We start from the raw sequence: 15,204 nt of genomic DNA on the forward strand, positions 1-15,204 counted from the left end.
TATCGGAGCAGGCTGACCCCCCAACTGACTCAAAACAATCTGAAACGAAATCAACTCTTGACCACCATAAATCTTGACATGCCACTTCTCTGTAAACAACTCCCCCGAGTCACCAAGGCTCTTGTTTACTTAGCTGAAGACATGTAACTTCCAGTAATTCCCAAAGTCCTTCCACTGACCGTTTTTAAAAAAAAAAGCAAAGTCTAGCATCTATGTAATCGCTTTGGTCTTCCAAAGGAATCAATTTCCACAATTTTAAAATTTGAGTCCTCACAAAATATTAAAAACAGGAAGTACTTTCGTAACAGTATATTGACTTTTATTTTTTTTTAAAGTTCTATTTTTGCTAAATTTTTCTATACTTTTGCACAGTTTTAAACCAAATAGTGCTAACCTTTATTTTGATGTTGCAGTTTACTCTATCTAACTAAAGGTGTGTGAATTCTTCTGTTGAACTGTTTTATGTAGAAGTGTGTAAATCCCAAGATCAATTGCATGCAAGTAGTGTTTCAAATAACATAGATTATTGATGTTCTTAGAATCAAATGCTAAGTGACTTCCTTTTTCTTTACATTTCTGAACTTGACCTCATGGTCAGTAATCTGCTGAATGCAGACCAAACATTTCCATGTTTGTATAATCTACTAGGAGTGCCTTGACGGATAAATTAGCAAACAGAACTGGAGATCAACGTGAGAACTGTTAACAGGAAATGGCAAGCGTACAGTGTATAGTTTCAAGCATCCTATTATAGGAAGGATTTAAAAACAACAGAAAAAGTGCAGTGTAGAATCACTAGGACAGCATCTGTGGAGAGAGAAACAGAGTTAACGTTTCAGGTCTGTGACCCTTCATCAGTTCTTAATGATAACATTAACTTTGTTTCTCTCTACACAGATGCTGCGAGACCTGCTATTTCCAGCATTTTGTTCTCATTTCAGAGTTCCAGCATCAGTAGTATAGCTCTTATCACCGTATTTTGCTCTTATTGCAAAGACCTAGTATTGTCTGCTTCAGCTGAGATTGAGGGATGATCTGATAAAGGTCTTCAAGATTCTGAAATATTAATTATGAAGGGTTATCAAATGTGAATAGTGAGATTGTTTTCACCGGTTAGAAAAACAATTACAAAAGTGCACAAGTTGAAAATCAGCATAATAATGAAAAGGGAGTTTGGAAAAAAAACTGCCTTTACAAAGAGGGTGGTTATAAAGTGGATTTCTGTCACATTGCCAAATTTGCCAAATTGTTTCTAAAGCAAAGTTCATTAGTATTTTCAAAAGATTGCTGAAAGAGAAATATAGAATATATATAAAATATAGAAATAAAGAGAAAAAGACTTGATGGGGTAAATGGCCTGTTGTTGTGCTGTAACATTTTATGTTTTTTTGTTTGAAATTTCTAATATGATTGGCAGATGAATTTTGAAGGTTTGATGAGTTATGTTTTTCTTTCCAGAACGGTAGTTAAATGCAGTATTGCCAAATCTCAAGCTCTTTATAGTGCCCAGAGAGGATTGAAGACCAACAACACAATGGTTGTAAAAGTAGGAGCCATTAGCATCAATATCCCACAGCATCCTGCCACACTGCATAGCATGATGGTTCGGAGTTCTCACCAGCTCTCCAAACAAATTTCGGATCTCATTCGTCAGCCATCAATAAGGTAAGCAATTTATGAGAAACCTCTAAATGGTGCACCGTCCACTATATAAGGTCATACTATTTTGCAGTGGTGGATTATAGGAACTTGAAACATAGAACGTTAGGAATTGCTGGACGAAGAAAAAACAAGGCCTTCTACCATGCTAGTAGTCACAAAATACGATAATAATGGAGTTGCTGTCTACTCAAAGGAATCAGTCTACAGCAGACCCAGACATGACGAGAGGAAAACCCCAGTGGTGAAGAGCTTTAGGAACCATGGGTGCAAAGTCCCATGTTCCTTACAAGCATGCTACACTTACCACATTTCATGTCTCAAATTACTCACTATATCCCAAAATGTTATTTTCTGGAAAAAAAATCTAGCTAATCTGTATTTGAATTAATCAATATGAACTGCTTCCACTGTCTCCCTTGGGAGCCTGTTCCATAGATTGTCCACTTGCTAAATTAAATATTGTTTCCACCAATTAGTTTTAAATTTAAGCTATCTTTCAGCCCAGGCTGTCTCCTCTGGTTCTACTGTTCTGGACTAGGAAAAACAGCTTGTCGTGGTCTGCATTATCTATTCCCCACAGAATACTAAAAACAGCAATCACGTCACCTCTCAACCTTCTCCTTTCCAGTGAGAACATGTCCAATTTACATAATACATAAAAGGAATTAATTTTGAAAATTATGGCCCAGAATTTGCTGCAACAGGGTATCTTGCAGTGTGCCCTTTGGTTAGATTTTTCCCTCGCTCATCAACTTACAAATTCTTTTGCACCACCCATTGCTGGAAGTGTGAGGTCAGAGGGGCATCTGGGGCCTTGGTGAACAATGGGACCAACAGTCTGTCTTAACCAATGAAATTAAGGGTAGAGAAAGAAATAGAATGATGGAGAAGGAAATAGGGTGAATTGGAGTCAAGTTAGATGCAGAAGTAGAGAGGGAAAGAAAGATTGGGTAAAAAGAGAGAGAAAAAAGAGATTTAAAGGAAAAAGAAATAATCAAAATGTTAAAAAAACCTCTCGGTACAATTTACTACCTGCAGGTGTATTATTTCATAAGTTTTAATTATTCCCTGGTAGTCACAAGATACAGCAATAATGGAATTGCTGACTAATTATGGCAATTAGTCCATATCTAACAGTCTACAAAAGACTCAGATATGGGGTGAGGAAAAGCACCCAGAGATGCAAAGCTTTGGGAACCACAGGCCCAAAGTCACCTGTTTCTCTCAGGTGTACTAAACTTACCGTACATGTCTCAAATTATTCAAATATATCCCAGCATACTACTTTCTGAAAAAAATGGATCTAATTTGCATAAGAATGAAACAACACCATATGCTCCTACTGTTCCCCCGGGAGGCCTGCTGCACAGATTTAACACTTTCTCACTGCTTTCTGCAGATCAGTTTTGAACATACTGCCCATCAATTGCAGACCATATCATCTGATTCTGCTGTTCTGAACAGGGAGAAACGGCTTGTCATGGTCGAATTATCTAGTCCCTTTAGAATTCTGAAAACAGTAAACATATCACCTCTTAACGTTATCTTTTCCTCTGATCACATGCCCAGTTTATGTACTTGTTCATCATACTTCAATACATTGACCTCCTCAATTAGTCTGGTTGTTCTCAATAGCTGCAATATCCCTTTTTGTCCTGTGGCGACCAGAACTATACATAGTTTTCCAAGTGCAGTCTCACCAATGATTTATAGAGTGGCAGGATTACTCACTTTTTGGCTCAATCTTGATATTTTAATACATAGAAACATCTGATTTGTGTACTTACTGCCATCCAAGCACTGTTGTGATAGCTTCGATTTATTGTCACAGATTGACCGATCTTTCATTTTCCAAACACTGTTTATTTCCATTTGAGTAGTAAATTCTTCCTTGATTTTTTTTCAACATGTGAAGCACTTTCATTTCTCTACCTTGAATTGCATCTACCACCTATCTACCAGTTCCCAGGAAAATTCAAATCCTCATTTTGCTGATACTGTTCAGCTTTTCAGTATAGCTCGTATCATCTTCAAATTTAGCCACAGTGCTTGTGACATATTTATGAAGACATTAAACGTAAGTTTGTCACTGAAGTTATAAAACAAAAGAGGCAGCTTGTTCAAGTTGCAGACTGTTGTTTGACATAACAAAATGGAAAATGGACTTGAGTGTTGAACAGATCTACCACTTGAGAGGTGATGTGTTGATGCGTGCCATTCCTCTTTCCATTTAATTATAATTGTCTGTTAATCCACAGCAGACTAACATTTCAAATTGGCTGCCAATCAACTTTTGGTTTAGTTACTTTCTCAATAAATACCAAGAAACAAGGAAAACTTTTTTATGACAGACATTTCCCATTGTTTACACGATCAAGGTTTGGATTGTGCACTCAGTTACATGCAGGCACAGAAGAATGGGATCTTCTCAAAGACACAGTTAGCCAAAGCCATACCTTCTGATCACATAAAATAAAAATAGAAATCTTCCAAATTAGTCATGCTTTTACATTAATTTTAACTTGCATTTGTTGCCAAGTATTTTTATTAAAAGCTGCAGATGAAGATAGTCAAGTTTGGCTATCTCCATTGTTGGATGACCTGCTGGTGTTTATCAAGGCTCTTATGAAAATAATGGCCAGTCGGATGAGGTAGAACGGCTATTTCCTTCCAGTCTGAAAGCCTCAATAGTATTTTTTTGAATTTACATCTGAAAACGATAGTAGAAAAAATATGGCTGGCCTCCTGTACTGCAGTCGCTTAAGTGATCTAACAGTGCATCTGTTGAAATGGTACTATAATCATTCAATTTATGATTATTCTTTAGAGTACAACTGCCTTATAGATGTTATCATGCAGACCCCCATCTGCCAAGAATGAGGCATATTAATTTTGTCAGATGAACATTGATTTTAAACTGTTGTTGGAACGAGAAAATGACTTATTAAACAGATTAGCCGTGGCTGGAAAGAACATTTACATACTAACATACAGTGCTTGTGGAGACAAAGGACCATTTCCTGACATATTCAACCCACAATGGACTTTGGTCACTAGACATTGAAGGTGAGAAAGCTCACATTCCAGGATGACTGCTAAGTTGGCCGAATCCACAAACAGACGTGGTCAAACCAGCTAGTCACATGACTAATCTGCTGGGCAACCTGAGTTTTTCTGAATTGTACAGATAGTTTGAGAAAGACTGTTTGCTCCCGAACGGAGAAGATCTCTCCTGTCTGCTCCCATCTCTTTCTCACAAGCCTCTGGACCCACAGAAAACACTTGAACCTCAAGAGAGAAAAGGTTTAAGAAGAATACTGGGCCCCAATGAAACACAAGACCTACCTACAATCAAGGACTCTACAGCGAGCTCGAAGAACGTAACCAAAACCATCTTCAGATATTGCCTCAAACTTTTCCACTTTATTTTTTCTGCTTTTTTCTGTCTCTATCTGCATGTGTGTTTATCGCATATGCATGCTAGCGTGGGCGCGTCGTGTATCCGTCGACGTTAACCGAATTAGAGTTAAAATTAATAAAGTTCAACCTTCTTTAAACCTAAGAAAACCTGTTTGGCTGGTTTCTTTGCCTCACAATTGGAAAGCAGTGAGCAAGGATTCGCTAAGGGAGGGGGGGGCTAAAAAAACAGTGTGTTTAAAATTAAACCCTGTTACGGGAAGATCAGGTGAAGGCTGAGAGGGAATCCCTAGACCCCTTTCTCACCTGGTCGTAACAATGTAATAGCAACGATCAGTTGGTTTGGATTTAATTATTAAATGTTCAAAATTTGAAAAGTTGTTTAAATAATTTCATGTTAATAGTGTGTATTTGAGAAGCTCCGGATGGCAATTCAAAAATAATTCATATGCCTTAGCAGTGAGGTCTGTTCAAAAACAACATCATATAATATTATAGGATCTTTTAGAAAAAAATCAAATATTATTTTCTTTGTTTTCTATAGTATACCAACGCCAAAGGAGGAAGTTTCCACTCCACAGCTCTCTGAGAAGCCTGTTTCAAGTGTTAATCAAACTCCTGTTGAAACAAATGAATTTCCTCAGCTGCCAGAGGGTTTGGAGAAGAAGCCAATTGTACTTAAATTTAGTGCCTTGTTAGATGGAATTACCATTGGTGCAGCACTGCTGCCATCTCTTAAAGCAGAATACAAAATGGGCAGGATGAAAAGCCACGGAATGACAGGTACTAGTGTGTAAATTTATATGCAAAACTGCTAATGCTGGTGAAGGTAAATGGTTATTGAAATTTTAAGTATTTTGAAAATTAAAAGTTTTGCATTAAATGAGTGGAAATCATATCTTTTTTTCAACTTTTAGTTTTGTAAAATTATTTAAAGTTTTTGTCACTGGTATAAGTAAAATCCTGACATTTACAATAATTCTAAATGTACAATTTCAGCTTTCAAAATTTCACTTTGTGGTACTATTTTTGATTTAATTTCCTCAACCAAAAAGAGCCAGGTGTCTGTTCCACAGTGAGTTTTGTCTCTCCTATTTAAATGTAGAGCTACATCTGCCATTGCAAACTGTTTTCTGTAGATGAACCTGTCTCAAAAATAGCATCAATTTATGAGAAGAGTCAGTAGTATAGGATAGATAGTCTCAACCAAAATGATATATAACTTGCACCTTTCAGAATTATGATTGGGAAGTTTCAGTGAAATGAACCCTATTGACTCAGTGCAAATGTTATCTCAATATGTTCTAATACCTTTAAAAAAAAGTGCCTGTTTCTATTTTATGGTGACTTTTCTTCAGGGCGAGGGATGCCATTGCTGGAGAATGAAATGCATTTTGACTTGGGTTCAGGCTACCCAAACAGATTCTGCACAGACTGTGCATCTGATAGACACAAGAGGTTTTACATCAGTTTGGTTTCAAATATAACACGTAGAGTTGAAAGTACAATGAGCACAGCATCACCCAGTCTGTGATCATTTTTTTTTCCAAGGATGTTTTCCAACTATCCAATATTCAAGACACAAGTAGCAAAAAAAATGTTGGAAATCATTTTAATGCAAAATACTGTCCAACCTATCTAATTGTGGAAAAGAAATGATTGATATCCTCAACCAGGTTGGCCCAAAAATACAGTCAAATGTGGAGCATGCCATCTCCATCGCAGCATGGGATGAGGGTGGTGACTGAAAATAGCAGGGAACGAAAATTAACCATTTAAAACGATACTTTGGCTCAGTTGACCTCACTGTCCTTCTAAACACTGTTGTCTAGCTGAGTGGGGCTATCCTTGTTTGATTCCAGTCTTTCCTATTCAGTTGTAGCTAGAGAATCTCAAACAATAGTTTCTCTTCCCAGCCCCAGACCAGTTGTCCCTGGAGTCCCTCAAGAATCTATCCTTGGCCATTTCCCTCCTGTTTCTCATCTGCATGCTGCCTATCGGCGGTTGTATCAGTTTTCACATGTACACTGACAGCACCTAGCTTTACCTTACCAACACTTCTCATGACCCTTCCACTGCCTTTGTGTTGTCAGACTGTTTGTCTGACATCCAGTCCTGGATGAGTTGCTTTGGCCCCCACCACAAACCCGGTTCCCTAGCCACTGATTCCTTCCACCTCGTTGGCTACTGTCTCAGCCATCTGGTGCTGAAGCCCTCATCCATTCTTTTGTTTTCTCCATACTCAACTATTCCCATACTCCTTTTGGCTGGCCTGTCATCTTCCACGTTGTTATAAGCTTGCGCTCATCCAAACTACTGCTGGTATCCTAGCCCATATCAAATCCTTCTCACCCTCACCACTGTACTCTCTGACCTACATTGGCTTCTGGCCCACCACCGCCTTGGTTTTAAAATTCTCATCCTCATTTCGAAACCCTCCATGACCTTGTCCCAACCAACTTCTGTAACCTTCTCTAGCCTAACAAACCTCTGAAAACTCTGCATTGCTCCAACTCTGGCCTCCTACCCATCCCCCACTCCCTTCACCCTACTCTTGCTGTCTATGCCCCAAGCTCTGAAATTCCCTCCCATACCTCTCCACCCCGTTCCTCTTTTAAAAACCACTTTAAACCCAACCTGTTTGACCAAGCTTTTAGTGTCCTGGCTGAATATCTCCTTTGGCTCTGTTTCCAGTTTTTGTCTGATTATGCTGCTGTGAAGCACCTTGGGATGCTTTCCTACATTAAAAGTGCTATATAAATGCAAGTTGTTATATGAGAGGGTAATTGAGCAGTTTAAACAGAGAAACTATCTGTTGATTAGGTGACAAGTTACTCATACTTTTAATATAAGATAGATTATGTGGAACTTTCCTCCTTTTAAGAGTTTTTTTCTGTACAAAAGTTAGAACCAATTCAAAACGAAATCCGTCCTTAAAATCGGTGTCTTGTTAGAATTAGTTCATATGAATTTTACTGGTAGCAACTACTGTTTATGGAAAAACTATTATTTTAGATTTAGTCCCTAATGCAGTACATTCATGCTTTGTCTTGCACTTAATCATGTTAATAGGACTTTTCCAACCCCATTGCCAGTGTTAAATTGGACTTGTGCATTCACAATCCAGTATTTTAGATTGTAGTTCCTACATATTTGATAAAGTCACAGTCCTGTGCCACTCCTTCCCATCCTGTCTGTCTCCCATTCTTACAGTTACCAATTTTTTGAATGGGGATGGGAAAGTAGCATCGGAAGAGAAAGTGTCAAAGTCCATCTTGTCTGTGTTCCTGTCCTACACACCCATTGTCAACTCCCCACCTGCAATTGTTGCTGCTCCATTCCCCACCCTGCCTGTTGGAATTCAGAACTGTTCCTTGTCTCTCCCCAGTGAGAGTAAGCATGGAAATGCTATTTATTGTTTTAAGGCTGCCCCAACTGCTGTATTGTGAGTAAAAGGCTCTTTTAACTATTGTAGTACCATGGAATTAATACTCTTTTCACTTAGATTATTGAGGCTGGGTTAACTCGGCCTCTTTATTGTTCATTTTCTTTTTGTTGCTGCGGAGTGATTTTATGGCAGCAGTTACTTTGTACGAAGCTGCATGGGCTGAGGAATGAGAGGCAAATGCATGAAAGGGTTTGTGGTTACTGAGGCAACTAAGGTGAAGGTGGCTGTGGCCCTCATTGTTCTCTATATGGAAAATTGTTGTCCATATAGTTTTCAATGGACAATATATAAATATCAGGAATAATTTGTTACATGCTGTGATTAACACCAGTGGAAAAATTCTGCTAATGACTATGCTCTTCCAATCATTAGGAGCCCAAACCAGGTTCACATTTGAGCTGCCCAATCACAGACTGCGCTTCCAGTCCAAAGTGACACCTGTTGATATGGCAGCGTTACCTCCATCAGCCAGTCTTAACCTACCACAAGTCACCATGTCCGGAGAATATATCATGGAGGAGCATGAGAGTTACCCAGACAAATCCTGGAATGCAGACGAGTTCCCATTGAAACAAGGCAACTATTTGCAGGGAAACTATTTACGCTGTGTGGCTGAGGTACAGTTGCAGTTGGAAATTGCTGTTGACATCAGACTAGTAAGTTGCATAGAAAATAATGAATATTAAAAGCTTCCTTCAAATGCTCATTGTTTGTTTATAGGTTGGATCCTTTGAGCACAACTTGACAACAGATCTTTTGAATCAACTAGTCTTTGTACAGAAGGTTTTCATGAAGGAGGTCAATGAAGTTATACAGAAAGTCTCTGGTATGCAGGAAATTTCCTTTCAATTTTGAGATTAACTTTAGAAACAGTGTATCTGCATTGCTGCTCATGAAGATATTTTACTCGTTTTGAACCTAGATAATCAAAAAAGATTCTATAGTTTTTTTTTCTTATAACTCTGTTAAGCATCTTTGGGACATTCTGGGATGAATTTTCAGGCCCCTCTGAGGGCGGGAAAGAAGCAACAGGTGGGCCCTGCAAATATCAGTGCCGGCTAGTGTGTTAGTTCCGAGACTCCGTTCCTTGTGCCGGCACTGTTCACCAGGGCCGGGAGAGGGCGGGACAGCGATCCCGCTCTCCCCCCGATTGAGGCCAATTAAAGTACTGAAGCTTGTTAAGAACTTGCTGGAGGGGGAGGTTTGAACTTTAAAGAGGGTGCATGGATTTCGGGAGCAGTCCACTGTTGATCAGCTGAACGGATTAGTGGCTACCTCACGGAATTACCCCGGCCCCATAAGAGTGTCAACGGGGCAAAGGGGGACTCGGCATTTGTAAAGGAGGTGCCCTTGGTACTGTACAGGTGGCAGGGAAAGTGGTCTGTCAGTGCTCATGCATGGGATGGGGTCATCACCAGCTGCTCCCACACCCCCCCCCCATCCCCCCAACTGACATTGTGGGGCAGAAGAGCGGGGGCAAGGCTGCCAATCACAATAGGGCGGCCACTTGTCCCAAAGGAAAACTGCAGCTGGCAATGCGGGAAGGGGTGACTGCCAGATTTTGGGCCTATCAGATTTTGAGGGGCAACACACACTGCAGGAGGGCACGGGAGAAGAGAGAGGGGCAGGAAGCAATGAAGGCCATACACTCACCACAGGATCTGCTGCTGAAGGTGGAGCTACTTGGAGATGACTGTGACCCACTGTTGCAGGAGACTGTGGCTCTCCAGGCAGATGTTCGCAGAGATCCTTGTCCTCATTGTGGAAGTCCTCTTACCTTGCAGAAATGCTCGCCATGCCCTGCCAGTAGCATTCAAAGTCACTGTGATTTTGAAGTTCTTTGCCTCTGGCTCCTTCCAAAGATAAGCTGTGGTCCTCGGTGGCATCTTACAAACAGCAGCACACAACTGCATCTCTTTGCCAGAGTTGGACAGTACATTCATTTCATGACAAATGAGGTCTCGCAGGTACAGAGGGCATAGAGTTTCGCCTCCATCGCTGGATTCCCCCAGGTGCAGGGCATCATCGATTGCAGCCATGTGGCCATTAAGACACCCAGTGAGATTCATCAACAGGAAGGGCTTCTACTCCCTCAATATCCAATTGGTCTGCGACCACAACAAGAGCTTCCACCATACTTGCACTTGCTCTCCTGGCAGCTGTCCTGACTCCTTCATCCTTCAGCAGTCCATGTTGCTTGAAATCTTCACTCCAACCCCCAAAGTACATGAATGGATCCTAGGGGACAAGGGAAATCCCTTGAAGACATAGCTTCTCGCTCTTCTACAGGAGCCCGAGACAGACGCACAAAGGCGATACAACCAATGCTACCTGCTCAGTAGGACAATCATTTAGCAGGCCATTGTGTTTCTGAAGGATCCTGTTATTTCTTTCTGCACCTCATACCACTTTTCTTGTCACAGCAGCAATAAAAGGAGTCCCAGACATCTACCTTAATGTGTCGTCATTTATACTGTGCAAAGAGAGGAAAACAGTAGACAGACACAGTAAGAGCACACCCCAGTGACCCACTCAGTACTCTGCGTGACCTGGTGGCCTCCTCCTGCCACCCTCTGGGAAGAGGACCTCCCTCATGGCCTCCAGCATTAGATCCAGGTTGTCATCAATGAGGTGAGGGGCAGCCCTGCTCTGGGTGCCAGGCCTCCAGCTCTCCTATGACATCTCATTTACCTCTGGTGCCATAGAAAGCTTTGGCACATAAACATATCTCTCCTTTAGGACAGCTAGCAGCCTCAGTGATGGCTCAGTGGGGAATCTAAATCAGTCCCCCACTTCATCTGACCCACCTCTAATCCTGCCCTGACTTGCTGTAAGTGGACAGGGAACTTGTTTCCATGTCAATTAAGGGCTCACCCCTGTGAAAATAGAGACTTTAATCAGTTTCCCACCGGAGGCAGGCTCCTAACTTGAAAACAAACCTGGCTCCTGTTTCCTGTCTCCTTGGCGAAAATTCAGCCCTCTGTTGATATTAAAGATGGTATATAAATGCAAGTTGCTTAGTTTGAATATCAAACAATTCCATAGTTAGATCCTTTTTGTTTGGCCTTAAAGGGAAAATAAGTGCAAGCACTTACATTTCTCTTGTTTGCTATCTTCCTTAATTTCTGTATTTTATTCCCAGGCCATGAAGAACTGGATAATCACCCCATACTATAATCCCAATTGATGTTCAATGTGTAATTCTTGAAGAACAGTTATTTTTATGAATAGTTGGTTTGAAGAATTACAACAAAGATCACTAGGAAGTGGAGAATCTTGAGATAGCTGCTCCCTGCTGTTGTGCTCAATCCAATCTGTGTTTAATTACCAATGCACGTGTGTGTGTGTATATATATATATTTATATATGTATACATCGAATGTGGCCAAGGGCAGCCTGAAAATGGATTAGTAGGGCTTGATCCAGGTCAATTAACTACATTAAACACATTCACACTGCTATTGCACTTGGCAGCTCCATTTACCAGCATTCCGGGGACAATATAGGAAAACGAGCAGCACTGGGTCACATGTCAAGTTGCTGAAACACAGAATCTATTGAGGAATATTCCTTTAGCCATGGATTCCACTTCCATGCTTACTCCATGTCCAACACCGGTTCCCTGAATCAGAATAAGTTAAATAAGTTTTTCATTTACACTCATTTATCAGGAATCTTCATCTTCTTTGGCCTCCTTGTCTCGAGAGACAATGGGTAAGCGCCTGGAGGTGGTCAGTGGTTTGTGAAGCAGCGCCTGGAGTGGCTATAAAGGCCAATTCTAGAGTGACAGACTCTTCCACAGGTGCTGCAGATAAAATTGGTTGTCGGGGCTGTTACACAGTTGGCTCTCCCTTTGCGCTTCTGTCTTTTTTCCTGCCAACTGCTAAGTCTCTTTAGCAACACTTTAGCCCCGCACTTATGGCTGCCCGCCAGCTCTGGCAATCACTGGCAACTGACTCCCATGACTTGTGATCAATGTCACAGGACTTCATGTCGCGTTTGCAGACGTCTTTAAAGCGGAGACATGGATGGCCGGTGGGTCTGATACCAGTGGCGAGCTCGCTGTACAATGTGTCCTTGGGGATCCTGCCATCTTCCATGCGGCTCACATGGCCAAGCCATCTCAAGCGCCGCTGGCTCTGTAGGGTGTATATGCTGGGGATGTTGGCCGCCTCGAGGACTTCTGTGTTGGATCTAATGCTGTATGGTCCTGCCACCTGATGCCAAGGATTCTCCGGAGGCAGCGAAGATGGAATGAATTGAGACGTCGCTCTTGGCTGACATACGTCCAGGCCTCGCTGCCATAGAGCAAGATACTGAGGACACAGGCTTGATACACTAAGATTTATGTGTTCCGTGTCAGTGCACCATTTTCCCACACCCTCTTGGCCAGTCTGGACATAGCAATGGAAGCCTTTCCCATGTGCTTGTTGATTTCTGCATCGAGAGACAGGTTACTGGTGATAGTTGATCCTAGGTAGGTGAACTCTTGAACCACTTCCAGAGCGTGATCGCTGATATTGATGGATGGAGCATTTTTGACGTCCTGTCCCATGATGTTTGTTTTCTTGAGGCTGATGGTTAGGCCAAATTCGTTGAAGGCAGCCGCAATCCTGTCGATGAGTCTCTGCAGACACTCTTCAGTGTGAGATGTTAATGCAGCATCATCAGCAAAGAGGAGTTCCCTGATGAGGACTTTCCGTACTTTGGTCTTCGCTCTTAGACGGGCAAGGTTGAGCAGCCTGCCACCTGATCTTGTGTGGAGGAAAATTCCTTCTTCTGAAGACTTGTATGCATGTGAGAGCAGCAGGGAGAAGAAGATCCCAAACAGTGTGGGTGTGAGAACACAGCCCTGTTTCACGCCACTCAGGATAGGAAAGGGGTCTGATGAGGCGCCGCTATGCTGAATTGTGCCTTTCGTATTGTCATGGAATGGGGTGATGATACTTAGTAGCTTTGGTGGACATCCGATCTTTTCTAGTCGTCTGATAAGACCACGTCTGCTGACGAGGTCAAAGGTTTTGGTAAGATCAATGAAAGCAACATAGAGGGGCATTTGTTGTTCGCGGCATTTCTCCTGTAGCTGGTGAAGGGAGAACAGCATGTCAATGGCGTATCTCTCTGCTCGAAAGCCACACTGTGCCTCAGGATAGACATGCTCAGCCAGCTTCTGGAGCCTGTTTAAAGCCACTCGAGCGAAGACTTTCCCCACTATGCTGAGCAGGGAGATTCCACGGTAGTTGTTGCAGTCACCGCGGTCATCCTTGTTCTTATAGAGGGTGATGATATTGGCATCACGCGTGTCCTGTGGTACTGCTCCCTCGTCCTAGCACAGGCAAAGAAGTTCATGTAGTGCTGAGAGTATAGCAGGCTTGGCACTCTTGATTATTGCAGGGGTAATGCTGTCCTTCCCATGGGCTTTTCCGCTGGCTAGAGAATCAATGGCATCACTGAGTTCCGATTTTTTTGTTTAGTTTAGAGATACAGCACTGAAACAGGCCCTTCGGCCCACCGAGTCTGTGCCGACCATCAACCACCCATTTATACTAATCCTACACTAATCCCATATTCCTACCACATCCCCACCTGTCCCTATATTTCCCTACCACCTACCTATACTAGGGGCAATTGCTAATGGCCAATTTACCTATCAACCTGCAAGTCTTTGGCATGTGGGAGGAAACCGGAACACCCGGAGGAAACCCACGCAGACACAGGGAGAACTTGCAAACTCCACACAGGCAGTATCCAGAATTGAACCCGGGTCGCTGGAGCTGTGAGGCTGCGGTGCTAACCACTGCGCCACTGTGCCGCCCCTGTTTGTCCAGCTCATCCATGACTGGCAGAGACTGAGCTGTATTGAGGGCGGTCTCAGTGACAACATTTTCCCTGGAGTACAGTTCTAGGTAGTGCTCCACCCAGCGGTCCATTTGCTTGCATTGGTCAGTGATTGTGTCCCCTGATTTAGATTTGAGTGGGGGGCGATCTTCTTGATGGTTGGCCCAAAAGCTCTCTTAATGCCATCATACATTCCTCTGTTGTTTCCGGTGTCAGAGGCCAGCTGAATACGACTGCATAGGTGTTGCCAGTAGTCATTTGCACAGCGCCTGGCTCTTTGTGCAGCGCTTCTGGCTGCTTTAAGCGCTACGGATGTTAACTCGCTGGGGGCTTTCTTGTAGTTCAGCAGTGCAAGGCGCTTAACGGCTGTGACAGGTTCCAGCTCTTCAAAGTGAGCTTGAAACCAGTCTACAATGCATGTTAACATTGTAATGTATATTTATACAAAGTTGTGTTTATCTGTAGGAGGAGAGCAGCCTATCCCGCTGTGGAATGAACATGATATTTTAATGGATGGAGAAAAACCAAAAATTCTGCTGTACTCTTTGAATCTGCAATTTAAGGTAATAGCTTGAATTATAGTAAAATATAGAAGCTTAAATATAGACAGGGTCTTGTGGGAGCTAATGTGCGTCACGCTTACTTGTGAGCCTTTGAAAGAAAAACCATATACCTGAAAAGAAATTCCAGTCCTCTTATTTCATTTATGTTGTACTGATAGGGACAAGGAAAATTCCCAAACAAGCAAGCACAGTGGGTGGCACAGTGATTAGCACCGCAGCCTCACAGCTCCAGTGACCCGGGTTCAATACTGGGTACTGCCTGTGTGGAGTTTGCAA

General features: G+C 42.2%; 1 protein-coding gene across 14 annotated transcripts in view; it reads left to right on the top strand.

Annotated features, from left to right (window-relative positions):
- kiaa1109 (KIAA1109 ortholog) overlaps positions 1 to 15,204 on the top strand; it is a 637,888-nt gene that overhangs the window by 433,176 nt on the left and 189,508 nt on the right. For all 14 annotated transcript variants that reach the window (XM_068042417.1, XM_068042485.1, XM_068042453.1 and 11 more), the window contains 5 exons: positions 1,459 to 1,665; positions 5,624 to 5,862; positions 8,900 to 9,144; positions 9,248 to 9,353; positions 14,831 to 14,928. In XM_068042417.1, coding sequence (XP_067898518.1) covers positions 1,459 to 1,665; positions 5,624 to 5,862; positions 8,900 to 9,144; positions 9,248 to 9,353; positions 14,831 to 14,928 — 895 coding nt within the window. The remainder of the gene's footprint in view (positions 1 to 1,458; positions 1,666 to 5,623; positions 5,863 to 8,899; positions 9,145 to 9,247; positions 9,354 to 14,830; positions 14,929 to 15,204) is intronic.

Source organism: Heterodontus francisci, chromosome 1, assembly GCF_036365525.1.
Source record: "Heterodontus francisci isolate sHetFra1 chromosome 1, sHetFra1.hap1, whole genome shotgun sequence".
In the NCBI taxonomy this organism is placed as follows: domain Eukaryota; kingdom Metazoa; phylum Chordata; class Chondrichthyes; order Heterodontiformes; family Heterodontidae; genus Heterodontus; species Heterodontus francisci.